At 40.5% G+C, this 23063-nt stretch overlaps 1 protein-coding gene across 1 annotated transcript in view; it reads left to right on the top strand.

Annotated features, from left to right (window-relative positions):
* Positions 1 to 22680: 22680 nt before the first annotated feature.
* The window catches only part of LOC121015003 (collagen alpha-1(I) chain-like), a 2164-nt gene continuing 1781 nt past the window's right edge, over positions 22681 to 23063 (top strand). The window contains exon 1 of the mRNA XM_040451652.1: positions 22681 to 23002. Within this exon, the coding sequence (XP_040307586.1) occupies positions 22681 to 23002 (322 nt within the window). The remainder of the gene's footprint in view (positions 23003 to 23063) is intronic.

Genomic DNA, 23063 nt, shown 5'->3' with positions numbered 1-23063 from the left:
TGCATAAAAAGCTTTTAACAAAATTAATACAAGTTAGTGACAAAAAATTCTTAGCAAACAAAGAATAGAGGGAAATTTTTTTCAATCTCATGAAGGGTAGCAATTAAAAAATCTGTAATCTATAACATGTTACTTAATGGTGAAATGCTGAATGCTTCCCCACACTTCTCCTACTTCTTTCAATGTTATATTGGAAGTCCTAGCCAGTATAATAAAGCAAAGAAAAGGAATAAACAGTAAACATATTTAAAAGACAACAATTACTTTATTACAGATGACATGATTATATACATATGGGGTTTACACAAAAGTTACTAGAAGTCAATAAGCTAATTTGGCAAAGTCTTGTAATACAAGGTCAAAATATAAACATCACTTATATTTCTGTACGCTAGCAACAAAAGATCTAAAAATCAAATTTATTAAAAATTACCACTTACAATAGCTCCAAAGACCATAAAACACTTAACAATAAAATTGACAAATATATGTAAGGTCAGTACACTGAAACTAAAAAATCATCGAGAAACAATTTTAAATACCTAACTCAGTGGTGAGATATGTAGTGTTCATGAATTGGAAAATTCAGTAATTTTAGGATTTTGATTCTCCTCACATTGATCTGGAGATTCTGTGCAAGTTCAATCAAGAATCCAAAAGGGTTTTTTTTTTTTTACAAAAAAAAATTGACAAGCTGACACTAAAATTTTTACAGAAATTGTAATAACTTACAAGAGACAAGGCAATTTTTTTCAAAAGGAAGCAATGTTAGAGGACTTTACACTGCCTGATTTTGAAACTTATTATTAAACTACCATAATCATAGCATGGGGACTTAACATAGGTACACACATATAAATCACTGGAATGGAAAAAAAATTCAGAAATAGACCCACATGGACACTTTTTCATTGGGGGAAAAAAAAAATGAGCCTTAATCCTTGCCTCGCACTATCCACAAAAAGTTAGCCTAAAATGGCTGATAGACCTAAGGGCAATAGGCAGAATTGTAAAATGTTTAGAAGAAAACATAGGAGCAAATCTTCATATGAAGATTTCTTAGACCTGGCACAAAAAGCATAAAGAAAGTATTGATAAATTGAATCCCATTAAAATTAAGGACTTTTGCTCTTCAGAAAACATCACTATCAAAATAAAAGACAGGCCACCAACTGGGAGACAATATCAGCAATTCATATCTCTAACAAAGGATTCACATCCAGAACGTGTGATGTGCCTGACAGCTTCATAACAAGACAAACTGTATCTGTCTATCTATCTATCTATCTATCTATCTATCTATCTATCTATCTTAGAGAGAATGCGTGCACACACATACAGGAGAGCAGGGCAGACAGGGAGAGAGAGAGACAAAGAGAGAGAGAGAGAGATAGAATCTTAAGCAGACTCCATTCTCAGCACGGAGCCCAGTGTGGAGCTCAGTCCCCAGACCTTGGGATCACAACCTGAGCCAAAATCAAGAGTTGGATGGCCAACTGACTGAGACACCCAGTCACCCCAAGAAGACAAGCATTTTTATAAAAAAACAGACAAATGATTTAAGAAGACATTTCACAAGAGAAGATAAAACCATAACTAACAAATACATGAAAAAATGCTCAATGTAATCAAAATTAAATTAAAACCTCAATGAAATAGCACAACACACCCACTAGAATAATGAAAACTAGTATGACTGATGAACCAAGTGCTGGTGAATATGGGGAGCCACTGGAACTCCCATACATTGCTGGTGGAAATGTGATGGTACAGCCACTTTGGAAAAAAAAATGTGGAGTTTCTTATAAAGTTAAGCATATGATGCCTATGACGGCCCAGCATCCTTTTTCTTTTCTTTTCTTTCTTTCTTTCTTCTTTCTTTCTTTCTTTCTTTCTTTCTTTCTTTCTTTCTTTCTTTCTTTCTTTCTTTCCTTCTTTCCTTCTTTCCTTCTTTTCTTTTTTTTTTTTTTTGAGCAGCAGGCAAAAGTTTTTTAGAGTATAAGATTAGAAAGGAAGAATAGTAGGAAACCTCTCTTTATAGAGAGGGGATGTTCGAAAGGGAATGCCCCCAACTACTCAGCAGTCTTACAGAATGAACAACGGGTACACGCAACGTAAGTGGCCAGGAAACAGTATGGTGAGCAGAAGAAGCCAGATATGAAAGAATACATATTATATGATTCCATTTCTGTGAAATTCTGAAAAGGGTAAAAATAAAGTGGTAATTACTGGAAGCAGAGAAATAGTTATCTGGCACTATGGAAGTGCGGTGGGGAGGTTGGTGCCAAGGGGCACAATGTGACAGAAATGTTCTTTATTTTGACCATAGTGGTGGTTACAGAGGTCTATGCATCTGTATACGTTTAGGACTCTACACTTAAAATAGGCGCTTGTGTTTTACATAAGAAATGCCTGATAAAGTTGAGTTTTAAAAAAGAGAAGCTGGAAATCCAAATTTTAAAAATGTGACAGCTAATTAAAGCTTTTAGAAAACTACCCACATGAGACTAAGGCAATACATCTGTGACCCAGAATTCTGCTCAATAGTTGACTAAGCTCCGACAAGTCTCTCGTGTTAACTGGAAACAACCATCGATCTAAGTACCAGTATTATCTCCATTTTACAGATGACAAAACTGAAGTCTCATTACACATTTGCTCATTTTTCCAAAGCTGGTACATAGCAAAGCTGGGACTCAAACCAAAATCCCAAGTCTTTAATCCTTTATCCGTTCTACTGTGTTATATAGTTATTCACAGTCTTTTCTTGAAAACAAATTAATAATCCTAAGCCTCTTCTTTCTTAATGCTCTGAAGAAATTAATGAACAAATGACCTCAAGCTACACTTACTTGCTTTTTTCCTTTTGTTCTATAGAGATTGTCTTAAAATTATACTTGGTATCAGCAAGCTTCCCTTGAGTTCTTTATATTTACTGAATTTGTAATAGTTCCTCATGCTAATCTCTGCCCAGTCCAAGTTTCTGGCCTTGGGAATTTCTTAGTGATTTACCTCCTTTCATACTCGTAGGATTACCGTCACATACTGTTAACAAGTATAGCATGGCAGCCAGTGTTCCCACCTCCATGATCTAACTGAAGAATAAAGAAGCATAAAATGTTATATAATTAATTATTTTACCTTCAGAAAAAAACACGCTTTCTCCATATTATAACGATGAGGACGGGTCACTGGAAAAGGAGTTACTTATCAAATGGCAAAATAATGCAGAATCACATTCATTAGGAAGACGTAAGACAAATATAACAATTTATCTGTAAATTGTTACACTCATAAATATGCATACACATATGTGCTGTAGTTACTATACTCAAAACAAATTTGGAACTTAATATAATTTATATTGAAGTTCTGAATATATTTCCAAGTAAGAATTATTAACCAACCTAGAAAAAGAGAAATATTCTCTTGCTACAAAATATAAATGCAGTAACTGAAGTTCTAGTTTCTGGTAAAGGTGGGTTTCCACATGATGATTAGCAGCAAAGCCTAGCATATGTACATCTTACCACTCAACGTTTCCATTGCTAGATACCCACCCAAATGAAGTGCATACCTATGTGTACCAAATGACATATGAGAATGTTCACAGAAGCATTATTGATAACAGCAGCAAACTAAAAACAGTCTGAATGTCCATCAATAGTGGAATGGACTTTAGCGCCTGGGTGGCTCAGTGGGCTCAGAGTCTGACTCTTGATTTTGGCTCGGGTCATGATCTCAAGTTCATGAGTCAGAACCCTGTGTTGGGCTCTGAGCTGAGAGGGCAGAGCCTGCTTGGGATTCTCTCTCTCTCTCCCTCACTATCCCCCTCTCCCCTAACTCTTTCTCTCAAAAAGAAAAAAAACTGAAAAAAAAAAAAACAAAGTGGAATGGATTTTATTTCTCGATGTAACATATTCATACAATGGAATACCATACAGCAATGACAATGTACAAAATATTGCTATGGGAGACAACACATGTATCTCACAAACAAAATATTGAAAGAAAAAAAAATATATATGTATATATATGTATATATATATACATATATATACATATATATATATATATGGTATGATTCCACTTACATACATCTAAGACCAGGTAAAACTAATTTATGCTGTTTGCAGTTAGGATCGTGGTTCTCTTTGGGGAGAGGGGAACGATTGATGACTTGGAGGGGTTGGGAGGATGGTCCGCGTGCTGGTAATGTTTTACGTCTTGACCTAGTTGGTGATTCCATGGGTAGGTCTGCTTTGTGGTAATTTATGGAGCAGTAACCTCATAATATGTGCAGATTTATGTATGTATAGTATACTGCATTTAAAAACTTCATTTTAAAACATAGGGGTTTTAGAAAGACATTTTCAGACACATAAAAACTGAGGGCACATTGGTAGCAGGTAGGTACTAAGGAAAATGTTAAAGCAGTACTACTCAGAGTGACGTTCACGGGCTAATGCCGGTGTGTGGGTGTTGGTACCAGGTGAGAGGGGTCCAGGAGCTCGGAGCAAGCCTTCAGAAAGTACAGCAATTTGACAGAGTACTTTAATGTCTATTGAGTCTAATAATAGAAATGTGGGGCTTGGGGCACCTGGGTGGTTCAGTCGGTTAAAAGGCCCACTCTTGGTTTTGGCTCAGGTCATGACTTTGCGATTTTGTGAGTTCAAGCCCCATATGGAGCTCTGTGCTGACAGCGTGGAGCCTGCTTGGAATTATCCCTCTCCCTCTCTCTCTCTGCCCCTCCCCACTTGAGGGGTCTCTGTCTCTCTCAAAAATAAATAAACTTTAAAAAATTATTTAAAAAAAGAAATGTGGGGTTTATATTTTGTATCTTTCATTTTTTCATTTGATTTTCCCAGTAATTCATGTCATTGTACTTTAAAAAAAACATTAGTCTGGGGTGCCTGGGTGGCTTAGTCGGTTAAGTGCCGACTTCAGTTCAGGTCACGATCTCGCGGTTCGTGAGTTCGAGCCCCACGTCGGGCTCTGCGCTGACACCTCAGAGCCTGGAGCCCGCTTCCGATTCTGTGTCTCCCTCGCTCTCTGCCCGTCCCCCGCTCACTTTCTGTCTCTGTCTCTCTCTCTCTCTCTCTCAAACGTAAACATAAAAAAATTAAAAAGTTAAAAAAACAGTGGTCTATGATGACTAAAAGAAAAACACCAAAAAATAACAAAAAAACAAGGCCTTCACCAAAGAGAGTTTAAGAAGCACTCTGCTAAAGGATGGGCTTCTGGAAAAAGGACAATTCAAGATGAGAAAAAGAATGGAGAGGAAAGAAAATGGTAACCAGTTGGATAAAGAAAACAGTCACTGATTGTATAAACATTAATAAGAAGGTCTGTACGAATTTTTTAAAAAAATATTTAATTAAGATGCACAGCTGTAAAAGTATATGAATTTGATAGATATGGAGGGAATAAGGTTTGCATATTGTTTTTTGTCTTTTCGTGCTCCCCCCCCCCACCACTTCCAGAGGAGGATAAAGGTACTGATTAACTTTAGACATTGATATATTGATTTTCCAGATTGTAATTACTTAAATAATAGGCAAAAAGTAATTGTCAAATCAATACAGAACCAAAAAAAAAAAAAATAGAGAAAGAAATCCATAAAAAAGAAGGCAAGAAAGGTGTTGGGCAAAGGGGCGTTCACATATATACCTACCATGGGCGTGACAGGACATCCATGGCTAATCAAGTTTATGAGGGAAGCTTGAAGGCACAGAGCAGCTGAAAATACCACCCAGGACTCCACTGCTTATTATCCCAGAGAGAGGCAAGACTGAGGAACAGAGAGCTACAGTAGAAAGACCCTGTCCTATGAGATCCCTACTGTGTTCATGAAGGACTTGGAAGAAGGCAGGGGCACCAAGTCAGCTCTGTAACAGTGGGACCTTCCAGAGCAAGAAACCGGCGTTATTAATAGGGGAGCCGCTGGACGTCAGTGACTTCTGTCCTTCCGTTGAGCAGGGATCTGCTGAGTGAGCTCCTTATTAAGCTACAGAAAGTAGCAGAACAAATAGGAGCCATCAAATAGGATAGCAGATTGTTTTAAAACCCAATTTTGTTGATTATTATGTGAAAGGTAAATGAATGAAATACTCTGGTTAAAGGAGAGAAAAGTCAGATTCTATTTTGTTAAATCCTTGCAAAGCATACGTATACAGAAAGGTTTAAAGAAAGAGTTAAAGTAAAAGGATGAAAAAAAAGCATGTAAAAACTAACCAAACGAAAGTTAATATAGCTTTACACACACACACACACACACACACACACACACACACACACACACACAGACTTTATGTATGTATGGGTATGTATGTAAAAATACACATATATACACATATGTATATAAACATACAAGTGTGTGTATATATAGCTCTATAGCCCTCTTTCTTTCTTTCTCATTATGTATATAATGGTCAAAAGCATTAATTAGAGACAAAAGAGGGTCTCTTCACAATGATAAAAAGTACAATTCGCCAGGAAGATATAAGAATTCTAAATTTGTATATTTCCTTAAAATATATAAAACCAGAAATTGACAAAACTTCAAAAAAAGTAGATGAATCTACATCATAGTGGGAGATTTTAAATTTAAAAAAATGTTTTTATTTTAGAGAGGGGCAGAGAGAGAGAGAGAGAGAGAGAATCCTAAGCAGGCTTCATGCTCAGCATAGAGCCTGATGAGAGGCTCAATCTCGTGATGCTGAGGTCATGACCTGAGCCAAAATCAAGAGTTGGATGCTTAACTGACTGGCCACCCAGGAGCCCCCATAATAGGAGCTTTTAATATACCTCTCTCAGTAATTGACAGATTATGGACACAAAGAAATCAGTAAAGATATAAAAGATTTTAACAGTATGATTTTTAAAGATTCACATATAGGCATATATCTATATCTATATCTATATCTATATCTATATCTATATCTATATCTATATATAGCATCCTACACCCAACAACTGTAAGACAACATGTTTATTTCAAGTGCACATGTGGAATATTTACAAAAATTGAGCTAAAGCTAGGATACAAAATAAGTTTCAATAAATTATAGAGGATTGAAGCCATATAAAGTATGTTCCCATCTTTGGGGGAATTAAGAAATACTGCATAATTCTAAGGAAAAAATCAGAAAAAAATAAAAAAATTTTTTGAACTAAAAGATAACAAAAATGTGACATCTCAAGTATGAGACATTGCTAAAGAAGTCATTAGAGAAAAATGTGGAGCCTTACATACATATGCTGAAAAAGGAGACTGAGAAATGAATGAGGTCATCATCCATTTCAAGAAGTTGGAGAAAGAAAGCCAAAGAAAAAAACTAGAAAGTAATAAAGATAGCAGCAATTAATGAATTACAAAACAAGTACACAATAGTCAAGTGAAACCACCAGTTATACGTTTTAAAAATATTGGTGACATTGACAACCCCCTGGTGAGAATCAACCAGGAGAGAGAGGGAGACAGAGAGGAGGGAGAGAGGGAGGGGTAGGGGGGAGGCTGAGGGGAAGAGGGAGACATAGGGAGAGAGCACATAAATAACCAGTATCAAGAAGGAAAAAGAGGACATTACAGATTTTTCAGATATTAAGAACCAAATAAAGAGACATTTTTAAAAACTGTCACTGAGTTTGAGAGTTTAGATGAAATAGATAAACTCCTTTAAAAATCATGACATATTGGGGTGCCTGGGTGGCTCAGTCAGCTAAGCATCTGACTTCAGCTTAGGTAGTGATCTCATGGTCTGTGGGTTTGAGCCTCGTGTCAGGCTCTGTGCTGACAGCTCGGAGCCTGGAGCCTGCTTCTGATTCTGTGTCTCCCTCTCTCTCAGCTCCTCCCCTATTCACACTCTGTCTCTCTGTCTCTCAAAAATAAATAAACATTAAAAAAATTAAAAATCATGACATATTTATTCGGTGGACTATTATATAGCACACAAAAAAGTGAGAAGGGCACCTGGGTGGCTCAGTCAGTTAAGAGCGCCAACTCTTGATTTCGGCTCAAGTCATGATCTCACGGTTGGTGGGTTCAAGCCCTGTGTGGGGCTCCACGCTGACAGCACAAAGCCTGCTTGGAATTCTGTGTTGCCCTCTCCTCTGCCCCTCTCCTGCTTGCTCTGTCTCTCTCAAAATTAAAAAAAGGAAAAGTAAAAAAAAAAAAAAAAATTTAATGGGGGGAAAAAAAACAGCTACTCACAACAATGTGGATGAATCTTAAATCTGTAATATTGAGAACAAGGAGAAAATCCAACAAAAACAACCTTAGAACTTATAGACTGACAAATTGAAGGGGAAAAAAAAAAAACACAAGGAAATTATTATTCCAGAAGACAGGGTAGTCGTTACTGTTGAAGGAAGGGAGGCTACGGCTGGGGAAGTCCACACTGGATTCAAGAGTGCTATTTCTGTTCTGGGGTATGGAACTGCATGGTAGTTACACACATGTTACTTTAACCTTATTGGTCAATCCTGATATGTGTTTTATGTACTTCCTGAATAAATATTACATTTCACAATTAAAAATAGGAGATAAATGAATACAACACTTGAAGTCTATGTGCATTCTTCATTTTGCACATACTGCTTCAATGTCTCTCTCTCCCTCCCTCTCTCTCCCTCACGCAAATACAATATGTTGCATAGTCTAACTAAATAAAGCATTCTTTTCTCAGGAAAGCAGTTAAACTGACTTTGACTCATCTGGGAACCAGAATTTTGATTACTCTAATAAGGTAGCGTATATCCTATACATATATTTATCGAAAGCAGTCTTTTTAATAATTCATGAAGACAAGAGAATCAAATGTTGGTTTAAGCAGATATAAATATTCCTACAAATTACAAACATCAGAGTTCTTGATGTTAAATTCCAACTTCTATTCACTAAGGAGCTGTGAAAACTCGGTAGTAGGACTCAAATGGGACCTTCTTTGAGAGTCAGTCCACATGACCTTGTCAAGGCTCCATGTCACGTGTATTAGTGCACGCCACTCTCACTTTTCTCGTGTGTGGGTCTTCACCACCACTTGTGCAAAATGCTTGCTGTTTCTGTTATTGCTTAAAGTTCACTTATTTTAAAAAATATTTTTGGCAGGAAAAAAATAGCTTCCAAGAGTAAAGAAAATGCTTTTCCATTGCACACAGATGTAGTCATCTTGATATCGTGGCTCATCATCATCCGTCCCCACTGGGCTTCCTGTTTAACCTCCTCCTCCTCCCCAGCTCCCCCACCGATTTCTTGGTGTTTTTCCCCCCTTTAATTTTTTTAATTGAATAAATTTGACATACAGAATTGTGTAAATTTACAGTGTACGTGTACTTTGATACACTTACATGCTATGATATGATTGCTGTTGTAGCAATATTGAGCATATTATATAATTAAAGTACAATATGGTCTACATTCATTATACTGTGCATTAGCTCTCTATGGCTTAGTTACAACTTATTGCAAGTTTGAATGCTTAAACAACATCAGTCTTATCCCCCCACCCCTGGCAACCTGGTAACCTCTCCATTTTCTTGCAGGACTGACGTTTTCATTTCTACTGTGCTGCAGGCTCAACCATAGCTCACTTAACTGACAACCTGGGGCTTGTTTTCATGTGCAGTTAAAAATCAGTTGAATTGGAGGAGGTCATCAGGTTAATCAAGAAGAAAATGAGAGAAAAATTTAAAATGAAGTTTTGAAGTTAAATCTGTTGTACTGTTGAGGTATGTCCTCAATTGAAGTCTGAATTCTAGTCTATACTGAAGGATGGACTTCTATTTTATGGCAAAAAGTGTGGTTTGTTTTTTGTTTCCTTTTCAAAGCCAGGATGTTTGCCATGTAAGTGGTTAAATGTATTTTAAAAATACTCTGGGTGGGGTGTGGGAGGCACCTCAGTGGCTCAGTCGGTTAACCCTCCGACCCTTGATATTGGCTCAGGTCACCATCTCAAGGGTTTGGGAGATCAAGCCCCATGTCTGGCTCTGAGCTGACAGTGTGGAGCCTACTTGGGATCCACTCTTTCTCCTTCCCCGCCCCTCTCGCCCCCACTCTCTCTCAAAATAAGTAAATAAGCATTTATGAATAATAATAATTATTGTTTAGTTTTTTAATGATTTTCTTAGAGTGATTTGGGTTTTAAGTAACTTGTACATTTAAAAAATTCCCTCTTCTTCATTCTAAGGTTATGATATTATGATCTGAAAACACGCTGGCTGAATTGGAGGCATTACTCAAATGCAACCAGATTCAAACGCTGAATGGATGGGTTGACAAATGAGGACACTGTTACCAGTTTAATCCCCATATGGGCCAATTAGTTTCACATAGAGCAGAACTCTGTTCCAAAGCCACAGATTGCACCATTAACCCCAGTCAGCCGTCTCCAAATTGTGTGTCATTGATCACAAGAGGCCCAGGTATGAGTGTCGATAGCTCAGAGCAAACCCATCATCACCTCTGAGAGTAGTCATTCCGGTAGCTCACACATTCTTCCTCTCAGGGAGGGCTAGGAACGCTACAGTAAGATGAGAACTTGACTGCTCTCTGACCCCCATTTCCTGCACCTTGTAATCTTATTACCAACGGTGGAAAATTACAATTGCACAGTTGTCATTTTTATAGGAAATCTGAATGCCTTTGAGTAAACTGAGAACACCATGATCGATAAGCAATATTTATGTATTTTATATTATACCATCAATACTTAGACATCCTTAGAAATACTTAGAAATGGTACCTTAGAAATCCTAACATTGACCCAAACAATGGAGAAGAGCCAAATACATACTTTCTAGCTCTTGTGACCTTGTTATTTCTGGGTAATATGCAGAGCAATGAAAACGAATATCAGAAGTAGAATTATATTAATTGTGAAGCCTGCAAAATATGCCACATCAAACACTCAACGGGTCTCAGAGGTAAATGTTCCTTGATCTTTTTTATTCTCAAAACAAATGAAATCTTACCTGATTTCTTTCTGTGGACAAAGTTTCAGAGTTATCTGTAATTTGGGACTAAGCCTGAGAAATGAATTGGAAGGGTAATTTGGGGTAAAATGAGGTCAAATTAAAGTAATTTAAAAATAGGCATTAATAAAAATAGTGTCACCCTTACCATCACTTCTGCAAATCTATAATAGATGTTTTGATATGCGGCTCCATTTAGCATACTTATCTTTTGGTAATAAAATGTAATTAAGTTAATGGTAAAACTGATTTCAGCAAAAAGCTGATGCAGTTCTTTTCTGTAACAGAGCCAACACTCTGGGTTCTTTATGAATCTTTTGAATTAAGCCCAAAATCTGGAGAATAAAGAACCATGGTTTAAATCTAATGACTGGGAGCCTGGGCAGATTCTGTTTGTGATTCACTCTCTCTCAGGCAGGAACTGCTTTGCATAAAGGACTAGAGATTGCGGACATTCTCCGAGGGTTGCAGCCGTGGTATTTTTTCTTTATCTTACATATCCACATCATGTCTGTTTTTCACATTCCTCGTCACGGTTTTCAAAGAGTAAAACAACTGTCCCCTTTCCTCCTTGTGAATTAGGATCCCGGCTGAGAGACGCAATACACAACCCAGGCACTGGGCAAGGAAATAGCAGCTTTACATTAGAACAAGCCAGGCTGGAGAATATGAATGGAGGCCTGCGCAGAAGTGAGATGACTGACACTTCATCCCAGAACCAGAAAACCACAGGCCACGCCTGCAGAGCACGTGTCTTTTGACATGGGGGTGAGGGGAACCGCCTTGTCTCCCAGAGGGACCCCGGAATGGGCTAAGTGCCCAGTGACTTCCTCCCCAGCTCCCCTACTAGATAAATCTCTGGGGACAATGGAGTAAGGGATGGGAGAGGTCAAGAATGTAACTTTAATCTGCAGGGAAACAAGAGGGGGGTGGGGTAGGGAAAGGAGGTTGCTGGCCTCCAAGGAGCTCTTCATTCACAAAACCTTGATTTCCCCAAGGCATGCTGGCTTTGTTTGTTTGTTTGTTTGTTTGTTTTTACCCCCCGGGTGGATTCCCAGTAACACAGGCTGTGTGGAGATTGGCCAGGAAGATTTTGGGGAGTGCTGTCAGGACAGAAGTCTGTGGGGGAAGGAAGGAAGCAGGATGGGGCAGACAGGAAATCAGCACAGTCTAGCAAAGTCCTCAGCTGATCCCAGGGCTGGGGGGTGTGGCACTGGGAGAGAGTGGTGGGGAAGCCTGGGGCCATATAGACCTGCCCTGACCTGAGGCAAGACACTGGACCTTACACACTGGGACTGAACAGCCACTGGGAAGGGGATATATTCTGGGGTAAAGGGGTTCTCTTAGTCCCGGGCATTTCCTCAGGGGACACAAGAAGTGTCAGTGACCAGCATTCCTAGCTGGAGACATATCTGCTTCAGTCCTGCAAGAAGGGATTGCACATCTGCGCGTAACAAACGCTACTGCGAGTGTTGAAGGAATTCAATCGAGTGCATGATATTCAAGGCACCGAATGCAGAGAGTTATGGTCCAGCCTTCATCCTATCTGCGTCCTGCCAGCATTGCCACCTGGCCCTTCCTCCTCCTCTCCACGAAGCTCGAACGCTGCCAACTTTCTCCCACCCGTCTACAAAACTCTATCCAAGCAAAGTCGTTCCACCCTCTTGCTTATCTTTGGGAAACAGCCACCTTCCATTCCTTTATCTTTCTTCTCATATCCTTTAGAATCATTTCTTGATAAATAGCCTTCCTTTTTCCTCCATTTCCAATCTCTTTCCCTCCACTGGCTCTTTTCTCATTCTTAAAAAGTAAAAATAAAATAAAATAAATCCTTCACCCTGAATCCCCTTCTGGCTACCCCGCCTCTTCTATGTCAAATTTTTTGAAAGAGCAAAGTGGTCTAGTGGAAAGAACATTGGCTGTGGGGCAAAAGGGACCTTGGTGCGAGTCTTGGTTTTGGCCCTTGCTAGCCTAGAAAATTCCTTAATCTCTCTGAACCTAGTTCATCATCTGTAATGTGGGAAGGGCAATTCTATTTAGTGAAGTTGCAATGAGGAGGAAGTGTCAGAACAGATAGGGTAGGTATGAGTTTAATTGCCAAATTCAAGTGTTCAGGAAATGGAACTTTATTTCTAGAACTCAACAGTATTTCTTTTTTGAGTCTTCATTTTGTCGGGTAGCTAGAAGCTTCCTTTCTGCCTGGGTTCGTGATGACGTCCTAGAGGGAAGGCGGTAGGGAGAATGGCTTCCATGGTGTCAGGTCATGGAGTGACAGGGCGACTGGTCTTGGGTGTCCACACACACTGGCATCCCCTGAGATGTCACTCGCCTCAATTGGCCCTTGATTGCTGGTCCTTCAAAGTTACTGCTGAGCTGTCCCTCAGTCGCTCCATTGTCATTTGCTGATGTGCTACAACTGAGCTGCTGATCCTGTAGAACAGTTGAGGGGCTCTCAGACGTCTGCCTAGAGCCCCATGCAACCTCAGAAATCTGAGTCACACGGGGGTTGGGTTGCTGCTCTTGTCAAGCTGGGGCTGGGGAAGCTCTCTGGATGCCTACATTAACCCCAGGGACAAGTCAACCTCTGGTTTTTCCTTCCACCCAGCCTCACACGAGGAAAGAAACACAACTTCCCTGAAGGCTTTTCCCGCTCAGGCTGGTCCTTACAGGCCGGGGTCCAGGGCCAGCCCTTCCCTAGAAACCTACCCCTGAACCTCATACTCTCTTCCTCCAGCCATCCGGAGGGCGGTTCTGGAGGTGGTGGACGTGCATGAGGGTGTGAAGCCCTGTTCTTGGGCTCAGAATTCTCCCAAACCGGCTGTTTTAAGTTCTAGAATCATTTCCATTTCCCGTCCTCCCTGCCTAGGGTTAGGCTTTTGAAACTAGAAAGCCAGGAAAGGGCTCCTATCCTTATCTATCTGCTCTGCTGTCTCTCTCCTGAGGTGACGATTTTCTGGCTCTCTAAATGCTGGGGAAGAGCTAAAAGGACCAGAAACCAGAAAACAACAGTTAATACTTCCAAATCTCACCCCACCACACTTAGGCAATGGGCCAGCACAAAACTGAGCCCATTGTGGATTTTAAAAAATACTAGTTCTGGGGCGCCTGGGTGGCTCAGTCGGTTGAGCGTCCGACTTTGGCTCAGGTCACGATCTCATGGTTTGTGGGTTCGAGCCCTGCGTCGGGCTCCGTGCTGACAGCTCAGAGCCTGGAGCCTGCTTCGGATTCTGTGTCCCCCCTCCTTCTCTGCCCCTCCCCCACTCATGTTCTGTCTCTGTCTCTCAAAAGTGAATAAAGATTAAATAAAATAAAATAAGATACTAGTTCCTAGCCTCACCCCTGCACTACCCTATCTTCCTCAATTGACCATGTTCTCTTTAACTTCGTTCAGTGAAGCTTCCAACCCCATTACCGGATAAGATCACTTCCACAAAGCTAACCAATGACTTCCCAGTTGTAGAATTTGGTAGGGACTTACCAGATTTTCTCCTCGATTTGACCTCCCCTATAGCATTTCCACGGGAGAATACAGCCTCCTTTTTGAAACTTTCTCCTACTGTGGCTTTCAAAACTTCTGTTTCTCTTCTTATTCATTTTTTCATTAAGAAAATGTTTTTAATGTTTATTTATTTATTTTTGAGAGAGAAAGAGAGAGAGACAGAGCACAAGTGTGGGGAGGAGCAGAGAGAGAGGGAGACACAGAACCCAAAGCAGGCTCCAGGCTCCGAGCTGTCAGCACAGAGTGCAACGCAGGGCTCGAACTCACAAGCCATGAGATCATGACCTGAGCTGGTCAGACACTTAACCGATGGAGCCACTTGACTATTTGTTTCTCCATCTCTTTCTGCCCTCAAATGTGAGTATTTCCCAAGGTTCGGTTCTTACATTACCCTGCTGCATGATGCCATTCACCCCAGGCCCTGGTGCATACCTAGAATTTCAGACCAGGTCTTTTCATCAGATCCCCATATTTTCATATCCCCAAATGCCTCCGATACCAAGCCAGTTAATTCCTGTAAAGTGCTTAGCACAGTGCTTGGCACAGAGTAAGCACTCAGTCATGTTAGTGGCTGTGTTTATTACTCTATCTACCCGAATGTCTCGCAGGTGTATGTCAATTTTAATATATCCAAAATGGTTCCTTTTCTCTTTGCTCCCTCATAACTCTGCCTCTCGAGAACCCTTGTCCCCAAACTAGGCAATAACAAGCATAGTGTATGCATGCTACTCATACACACACACACACACACACACACACACACACACACACACACACGCTACCTTTCCTCCCAGTGTTAGGAGGACAGAATTCTGGGCATCACTTGCTCATCATCTGGTCACTCAGTCCTCCTGACCCTGTATCATAGGTTACTCTAGAAATTCTTCCCTCTTCTCCCTCTCCACTGCTCTTGCATAAATGTACATTTTTATTTCCTCTCGTGATTATTCTTTAGGACCTGCTCAAACTTCTTCATGTCCCTAAAACCTTTTCTGAACACATTTTCTTTTCCTGGAGTCCCTGGTGTTACTCTTTCTTGCTTTTCTTTGTGTTTCTTTCACGGCCTGGAATGTCTCCTCCAGTCCCATCAACTGTTTACCTCATTTGAAAGCTCAGCTAAAATGTCATTAATCTTTCTTTAGGTTGGCCCGATGTATTCCCTCTCATTAATTGTTAATATTCCCATGGTGTATTCTTTTATCCCTTTATACATATATTGTCCCAGGTATTTGGCACACAGCTGCTTATTTACATTTGGTCTCCTAATAGATGGAACTTCTGGAAAATTATGCTCATATCGGTCTCTAGACCTTTGTCTGTATAGAGTTAACCAGTCTTTATGGAACGAAGTTGAAGTGAATGTTCAAACATGAACTGTACCCATCGGAAGTGTCAACCATTTTGCTGGGGAAGATAATCAGACAAGCAAATATGCAAATAAGCTTTATGAAACTCCGGAGGTTTAAGAAAAAGAGGTTATGATAACCCATCTTTCACTTTAAGGAGGAAGTGCATGAAGAGTAACAAAAGTGGAGACTTTACTTTTATCCTCACTCTGTAAGTTTTTTTCTTATGAATCATCTAAAGAAGCGTTAGCTCCAAATGTCACACAGCTCAGGTATTTGGAAAAAGACAACTATAAGGAAGTAACTTTTCAGAAGATGAGAAGCGGAAGGAGGGCTAGTATAGGCAAGCATGACATGTTTATAAATTGTTTTTCTCTGACTTATATACTCAAGGCTCACAGTAGCACTTTCCATGGAGCAAGATAAAATTATGGAGTTTACATTAGTCACCAACGTCCACTCCAAAGTCTATTTTATTCTTTTTTTTTTTTTTAGAGTAAGGTTTTAATTTTAATTCCAGTATAGTTAACATAGTGTTATATTAGTTTCAGGTGTGCAATACAGTGATTCAACAATTCTATACGCTGTGCTCATCGTAAGTGCACTCTTAGTCCCCGTCATCAATTTTACCCATCCCTCGCCCACCTCCCATCAGCTTTTTCTCTACAGTTAAGAGTCTGTATCGTGGTTTCTCTCTCTCTCTCTCTCTCTCTCTCTCTCTCTCTCTCTCTTTTTTTTTGCCTGCTTATTTGTTTTATTTCTTAAGTTCTACATATGAGTGAGATAATACTGTATTTGTCTTTCTCTGACTGACTTATTTGGCTTAGCATTATACTCTCTAGCTCCATCCATGTCATTGCAAATGGCAAGATTTCATTCTTTTTTATAGCTGAGTAATATTCCATTGTATACATACACCTCTCCTTTATCCATTCGTCTATTGATGGACACTTGGGCTTCTTCCACAATTTGGCTATTGGAGGTAATAATGCCATAAACTTAGGGATGCATATATCTTTTTGAATTAGTGTTCTTGTATTTTTTGGATAAATATCCAGTAGTGCCATTACAGGATTATAGGGTAGTTCTATTTTTCCTTTTTTTGAGGAAACTCTATGCTGTTTTCCACAGTGGCTACACCAGTTTGCATTCCCATCAACAGTGCATGAAGGTCCCCCTTTCTCCACATCCTCACCAACACTTGTGGTTCCTTGTGTTTTTTACTTTAGCCATTCTGACAAGTGTGAGATGATATCGCATTGTAGTTTCATTTGCATTTTCCTGATAACTACTGATGTTGAGTGTCTTTTCATCTGTCTGTTGACCATCTGTATGCCTTCTTTGGAAAAATATCTGTTCATGTCTTCTGCACATTTTTTAAATGGGTTATTTGTTTTCTGGGTGTTGAGTTTGTACGTGGTGGATAATAACTGTTTATTGCAAAGTCCATCATTTCCTAAATTGTTTCTACTTTGATATAGAACAAAGGAAGGTAACTCCTCTTTGGTAATCACAGGCATTAAAGAAAAATCAGGGCAGTCTTATGCTATTTAAAAAGAAAAATCCATCTGAACTTAATGCCTGTATCCAGAAGTTTTCATGGCTCAAGTGACCAACTCTTAGTACCAACTGTACTTCCATATTTTTATTTTTGATTTTGGGGGCATGTTTATATATTGTAGGCTCTTTAGAGATAAAATTTCACAGTGTTCAACTTAAAATTCTTTGAGTTCAATTTTGAGAAATTAACCAAGGCAAGAGTTTAAATGTTTAATATCATCGATGTAGGTAATGATCTATGAAAAAGGCAATGTGTTGTGTCACATATTTGTCAAACAGAAATAGAAACAAACAAACAAAAGAAATATAAACAAATGTAAAGAAGATACTATTTCAATTAATTTTGTGCCTTGAACACCCATTAGCTTTCATCTATTTTTTTGGCAATAGCTGATCATTTTTTTATACATGTGAGCCCATAAGCACATGCCTAAATAAGAAACAACAGAAAATACTTGTACCACAGGAATTTAAAACTGAAGTTTTCACTGAGATCCCAAAACACGAAAATCATGAAATTTCAACTTAGGTAAGCATCATGAAGGAAATAGCTCAAAGTCTATTCCATAACTCAAATGCTCTCATTTACTTTAAGAATCAATATAAAAGAGCAGAGAAAATTTGAGAGAGAGATTTGTGAAGGGATTAGACTAGGGAAAGCCGAGGTTGCCATCTCTACTGGGGAGAGGGTCGGGGATGTTTCTTCAGCTCATGCCAGGGGCTGCCATGGGATCAGTGGAGAGTGTAGGGTATGTTCCCTGCAATGAAGGGATTCTGTGGAACCAGGAAGAGTGGCCTGCAGAGCAAAGTGTGTGTGAGTGTGTCCCTTGGCCCAGATAAAGTCCCTGGGGAAAGAGACCTGGCCTGGCGCCATCTTGAGTCCCGCCCAGGAGACCTGCCTGAGGGTGAGAGAACTCCTGTAGGGAGACTCCCATAGTGCTGAGAAAACACAAGGCAGAGGTCCTGAGGAACAGCCGGCTGAAGGAATACGTGCATCACTGTTGTCATAGGGGTTGCAGTTAGAGGAGCCCAGATGTGACTCTCCAAAGAGCCCCTGGCCTTAAACACATGCCAGCAGCGTTAGGGATGTGTGACCTGTTCACACCTCTACACAGGTAGCTCCACTTGGCTCAATGTTTGCCTGTTGCCATCTTGACATTCTGAATTATTTTTCAACAGGGGGCCCAGCATCTTCATTTTGCACTGGGCCCCGCAAAATTGATTGCTTGGTTCTGTGTATCAGGCAGAGAGAGTGTAAGACTGGCTCCCATGGGTAGCAGGGTAGCGCTGGAAAAGGACTGTTCGGTCCTTCACCCAAAGACCGACCTGCGGGCTGGGAGAGGAAAACCAGATGGAGAAACAGAGAAGCTGAACTTGCCTGCTGTCCCCACTACAGTCTTCCAGCTTAAAGAAGGCTCGAATTCTACATCAAATTCAGTGTTTTGATTAAAATCTAATTTCCAAATTGAGATGGTGTTTGCAACTTTATGTGGCCGTAGTTCTGTCTAGGAACTAAAGGTCCAGACAAAAATTCTGAGACTGAATTTGCTCCTGCTAAAAAAAAGCAAGCCAGTGCTATCTAATGACATATTACAAATTCAACCATTCAAAGACTTTGCGGCATGTGTGGGGGGGAATCGGCAGGAATAGATTGGAAACATTCTGGCTGATTCTGAAAGTATTTTCATTAGCAGGAGAAGCTGTGTTTTAATGGATGGACACACTGCCTGGAATGGAACTGCACCCGCCTGAGACAACCTCAGAAAGGGTTGAGGTGATTACCTTGGTGAGGGTTGGAAATTTTTCACTGTTGGTACTTCGTGGCTAGCTGAGAAGTTGTCTCCCCAGAGCAGATTCAGAAACAGTGAGAGGTGCACACCCCCTTGGGAACTTAAAATTACATCCTCAAATGAGGTTCTGAGAAGACAATATGGATGTGTTAATTTTATTGCTTACCTTGATTCTCCCCCACAGCTGGGAATAATAGTTATGTATGTTTGTTGCTTTGGAATTAGATCATGAATTCTAGTTATTTTCCTGTGTTCAGTAACTTTCTGTGGCTCAAGTGTCCTGAAAGACTACACGTAACGTCCAGAGATGGCTTTAGCTGCTATGAGACTTAGGTAAGACGGAGAAGGACAATATGAATGAAAAGATGTTCATTCATGTTCAGGAATATAGAAGGGAGAGAAAATCTGAGAAGAAAATAAGAGCGAGATTGTGGAGGGCTTTAAGCATCCCAGTTTTGTGGCATCAGATTGGTGACATCCGTTCCTTACATATTCTCATGTGTTACTAACACAAACACTTGACCTACACCTTAAGAGAGACAGCTTTGAAAAAGACAATTCATACTAATCACTATTGCAACAGACTCTCTTGCTACTTACACCTAGATTTAAAAACTATGCTCTTTTGGAAATTGCTCTATTCATTAATTAGAGCTGTAGATTTAACATGGTTATTTCAGAAACCAACTGTGGGAGAGACTGGCTGGCTGGCTGTTCATCAAAACTATTCCTCCTTCCCCTCCTCCTCCTCCTCCTCCTCCTCCTCCTCCTCCTCCTCCTTTTTTATTTTTTTCTATCCTGGGCTAGACTCTGTTTCATGGCCTGCCTTATAGGTAGGTGGCTCCGGAGAGTTCTGACCACTCTTTCCCCTCTTCTGCCTGTTTGGTGTCTTGATTATGCACTGAATGTATCAAAACTCTACCATGGAAGAAACATGGGCCCCCAGCATTTTTAAGAATAAATGTATAAAGGAGACTTGCTCGCATTCAGAACTTAACATGGATGAGAAATACACTTGTGTGCCAGGATAGATTTTTGTATTTATTTGTGATAGCAGCTAGTGTTATGTTAATGAACATGTTCCCATTGAGGATAACGGAATTTTAGCCTGCTGTCTACTCACTACGTTTTAGATACCATCTAACATTTCATCACATTCAATTCTCATAATAAGCCGTTGAAGCAGTTGTAATTGTCACTTCACAAATGAAGAAATTAAGGCTTAGGAAAGTTAAGCAACTTGCTGGACACATAAATTCTTCTGAGAGAGGATTTGAACACAGGTGTGCAGGTCTCCAAAGTGCATTCATGATCTTGCCAATAAGCCATCCCGGAGGCAAGTATTGTATAAACTGGACATAGGGGACAGATTTTTCATTTGTTCATTCATGCACTCATTAATTTATTCAACAAACACTTACTCTGTGCGTACTTTGTGCCATTTCCATTTCCGATCCTAGACACTGGAGACAAGATACCCTTTTTATGCAGAGAAGTGGTAGCTGCTGTCCTGAAATTTTAAATGTACTTCCAGTTTAAGTAACTCCCTTTAAATGGCGGAAATACTAAGAAATAGCTCTCAATATCTAATTTAGTCATTGGTGGTCAAGAAGAGTAAAGACTTCTTTTTAAAAAAAATTTTTTTTGTAATGTTTATTTCTCAGAAAGAGAGAGAGAGAGAGAGAGAGAGAGAGAGAGAGAGACAGAGCACAAGTGGGGGAGGGGCAGAGAGAGAGGGAGACACAGAAACCGAAGCAGTCTCCAGGCTCTGAGCTGTCTGCACAGAGCCCGAGGCGGGGCTTGACCTCACAAACCGCGAGATCATGACCTGAGCCGAAGTGGGACACTTAACAAACGAGCCACCCAGGCTTTTCTTTTCGTTTTAATTTTTTTTAATGTTTATTTTCTTTTGAGACAGAGAGAGACAGAGCGTGAACGGGGGAGGGTCAGAGAGAGAGGCAGACACAGAATCTGAAACAGGCTCCAGGCTCTGAGCTGTCAGCACAGAGCCTGACGCGGGGCTCGAACTCACGGACTGTGAGACCATGACCTGAGCCGAAATCGGACGCTTAACGACTGAGCCACCCAGGCGCCCCTAGATTTTTCTTAAGATGCCTAAATTACTACTACTGAGAGATGTTACCCGAGAATATCTGGCTTAATACAGAAGGAGGGCTTTCTCTCCGAAATTTAAGAGGGACATTCATTCCCATGGACAAACTGTGCTCTGCTCCCGGTATGATTGCCATGTGAGGACAATGAAGAGGAGAAATCTAGCATACGCTCCGCATGGAGTACCATCACACTGTTAATTGTCAGATTCTGCCAATTTCATGATGGCACAGTATGGGGGAAAGAACAATGCTATTTAAGTAGTTCTATAATAATTCTATTATAAAAGCTGACATGATTTTATTATAGAAATTTATGAAACTACTATAGAAGAGCAAAGTAGAGCAGAAATAAAAGTTTCTAATTTTTCAAAAAAAAAAAAGTCTGGAGTATGTAGTTCACTGTAGTTTATACAACACTTAATTTTAGGGTGTAACCCACCTAAGATTTGCTATAATATGGTGAGACTAGATGAAATAGTTCGAGGCAGTTTGGCTTGTAAAACAAATTTGGTTCTCACAAAAATGTTTATGTTAAAATCAAAAAACAAATGAAAATTAAAATTGATAAGAGATATTAGTAATTCAGAACACTGCAACTCTCACAGTTAAATATTTGTAAGAGCTTTGGAGCCACTTTTTAGGGCTGGTATCATAAGGGATTATTTTCTTCAACATGAGAAGTGGGTTGGGTTACTATAGAACAAAATTCTGACCCAATATTGTGTCTTACAGGAAGAAACCTCTAACAGAATCATTTTGCAGATGGGGACTGTTAGAGGTCTGATAATTATGGGAATAAATGGCGTCCATTTTACACCCCGTAAACTGGATTAAGGATCAGTCTATTATCTATTAATCAGTTCTTGATGTGTTGGGAAACATGGGGAAAATTGAGGACTTTTTTCCGTGGGGTGGATTGCGTATCTTAAAAAGGCAAATTTTATTCTAGAATCGTCGGGGAAAGGTTTCCCTCGCAAACGAAGAAAATTGGCCCACCTCCCCCCTTTTTCTTCTTCTTACGTTTTAGACTCTTGTCCACACATAGTATACAAGAAGGACTACCCTCACAATGTTGTCTGGCCATGGAAAAACAGAGAAGGAAGTGCACGTCAGGAGGAATCCTCCAAGCCAGAAGCACTAGTAAGAATCTTGCACTGGGAGAAACAGGTACATCAACAAGGCTAGAACCACGTGGTGAAACAATACGGATTTTTCAAAGTGTTCCAGAGGCGACAGAACATGGTGTCAGAAAAAATAAACTTCCTTTGTAACTTTATGGACTGTTGCATGGGAAACTATGGCCATCTTGCAAAACTGGTGTCTCCACTGCAAATATTCTCAGGAGCCATGAAGTTCAAAGGAAAGAAATGGTATCTTCTTCGTAGTGAATGCAGTACATCATGGCTTCCCCAAAGTCAACGAAAACTAGTATCCCTAAAAAGGGTGTCATTTTAAGAGTGAATTCCGATGCCAGGGCCAGCTGTCCTCCCGGTGCGGTCACGACTGCGGCCCGGAGCGCGGGGCCGGCTCTCCCGAGAGGTGCTCTCGGGCCGGGCGGCCAGGTCTCCCGGGAGGGTCGGGCGCTCGGGACCGAGCACCGGGGCGCCGAGGGTGGGGTCCGCTCGCCGCCCGCTCCCGGCACCCGGGCTCCCCTCCGCACCGGGCACCGCCCACCTCCCCGGGGCGGCAGCGGCGGCGGCGGCGGGGGGCAGCGGGCAGCGGGCCCACGGGGCCCCCCGCGCCCCGGGGCGCCGCCCCGAGAGCCAAAACCTCCCGCCCAGGA

Source organism: Herpailurus yagouaroundi, unplaced genomic scaffold (assembly GCF_014898765.1).
Source record: "Herpailurus yagouaroundi ecotype Mexico unplaced genomic scaffold, PumYag 205, whole genome shotgun sequence".
NCBI classification, from domain to species: domain Eukaryota; kingdom Metazoa; phylum Chordata; class Mammalia; order Carnivora; family Felidae; genus Herpailurus; species Herpailurus yagouaroundi.
This window is presented reverse-complemented; position numbering and strand designations above follow the sequence as displayed.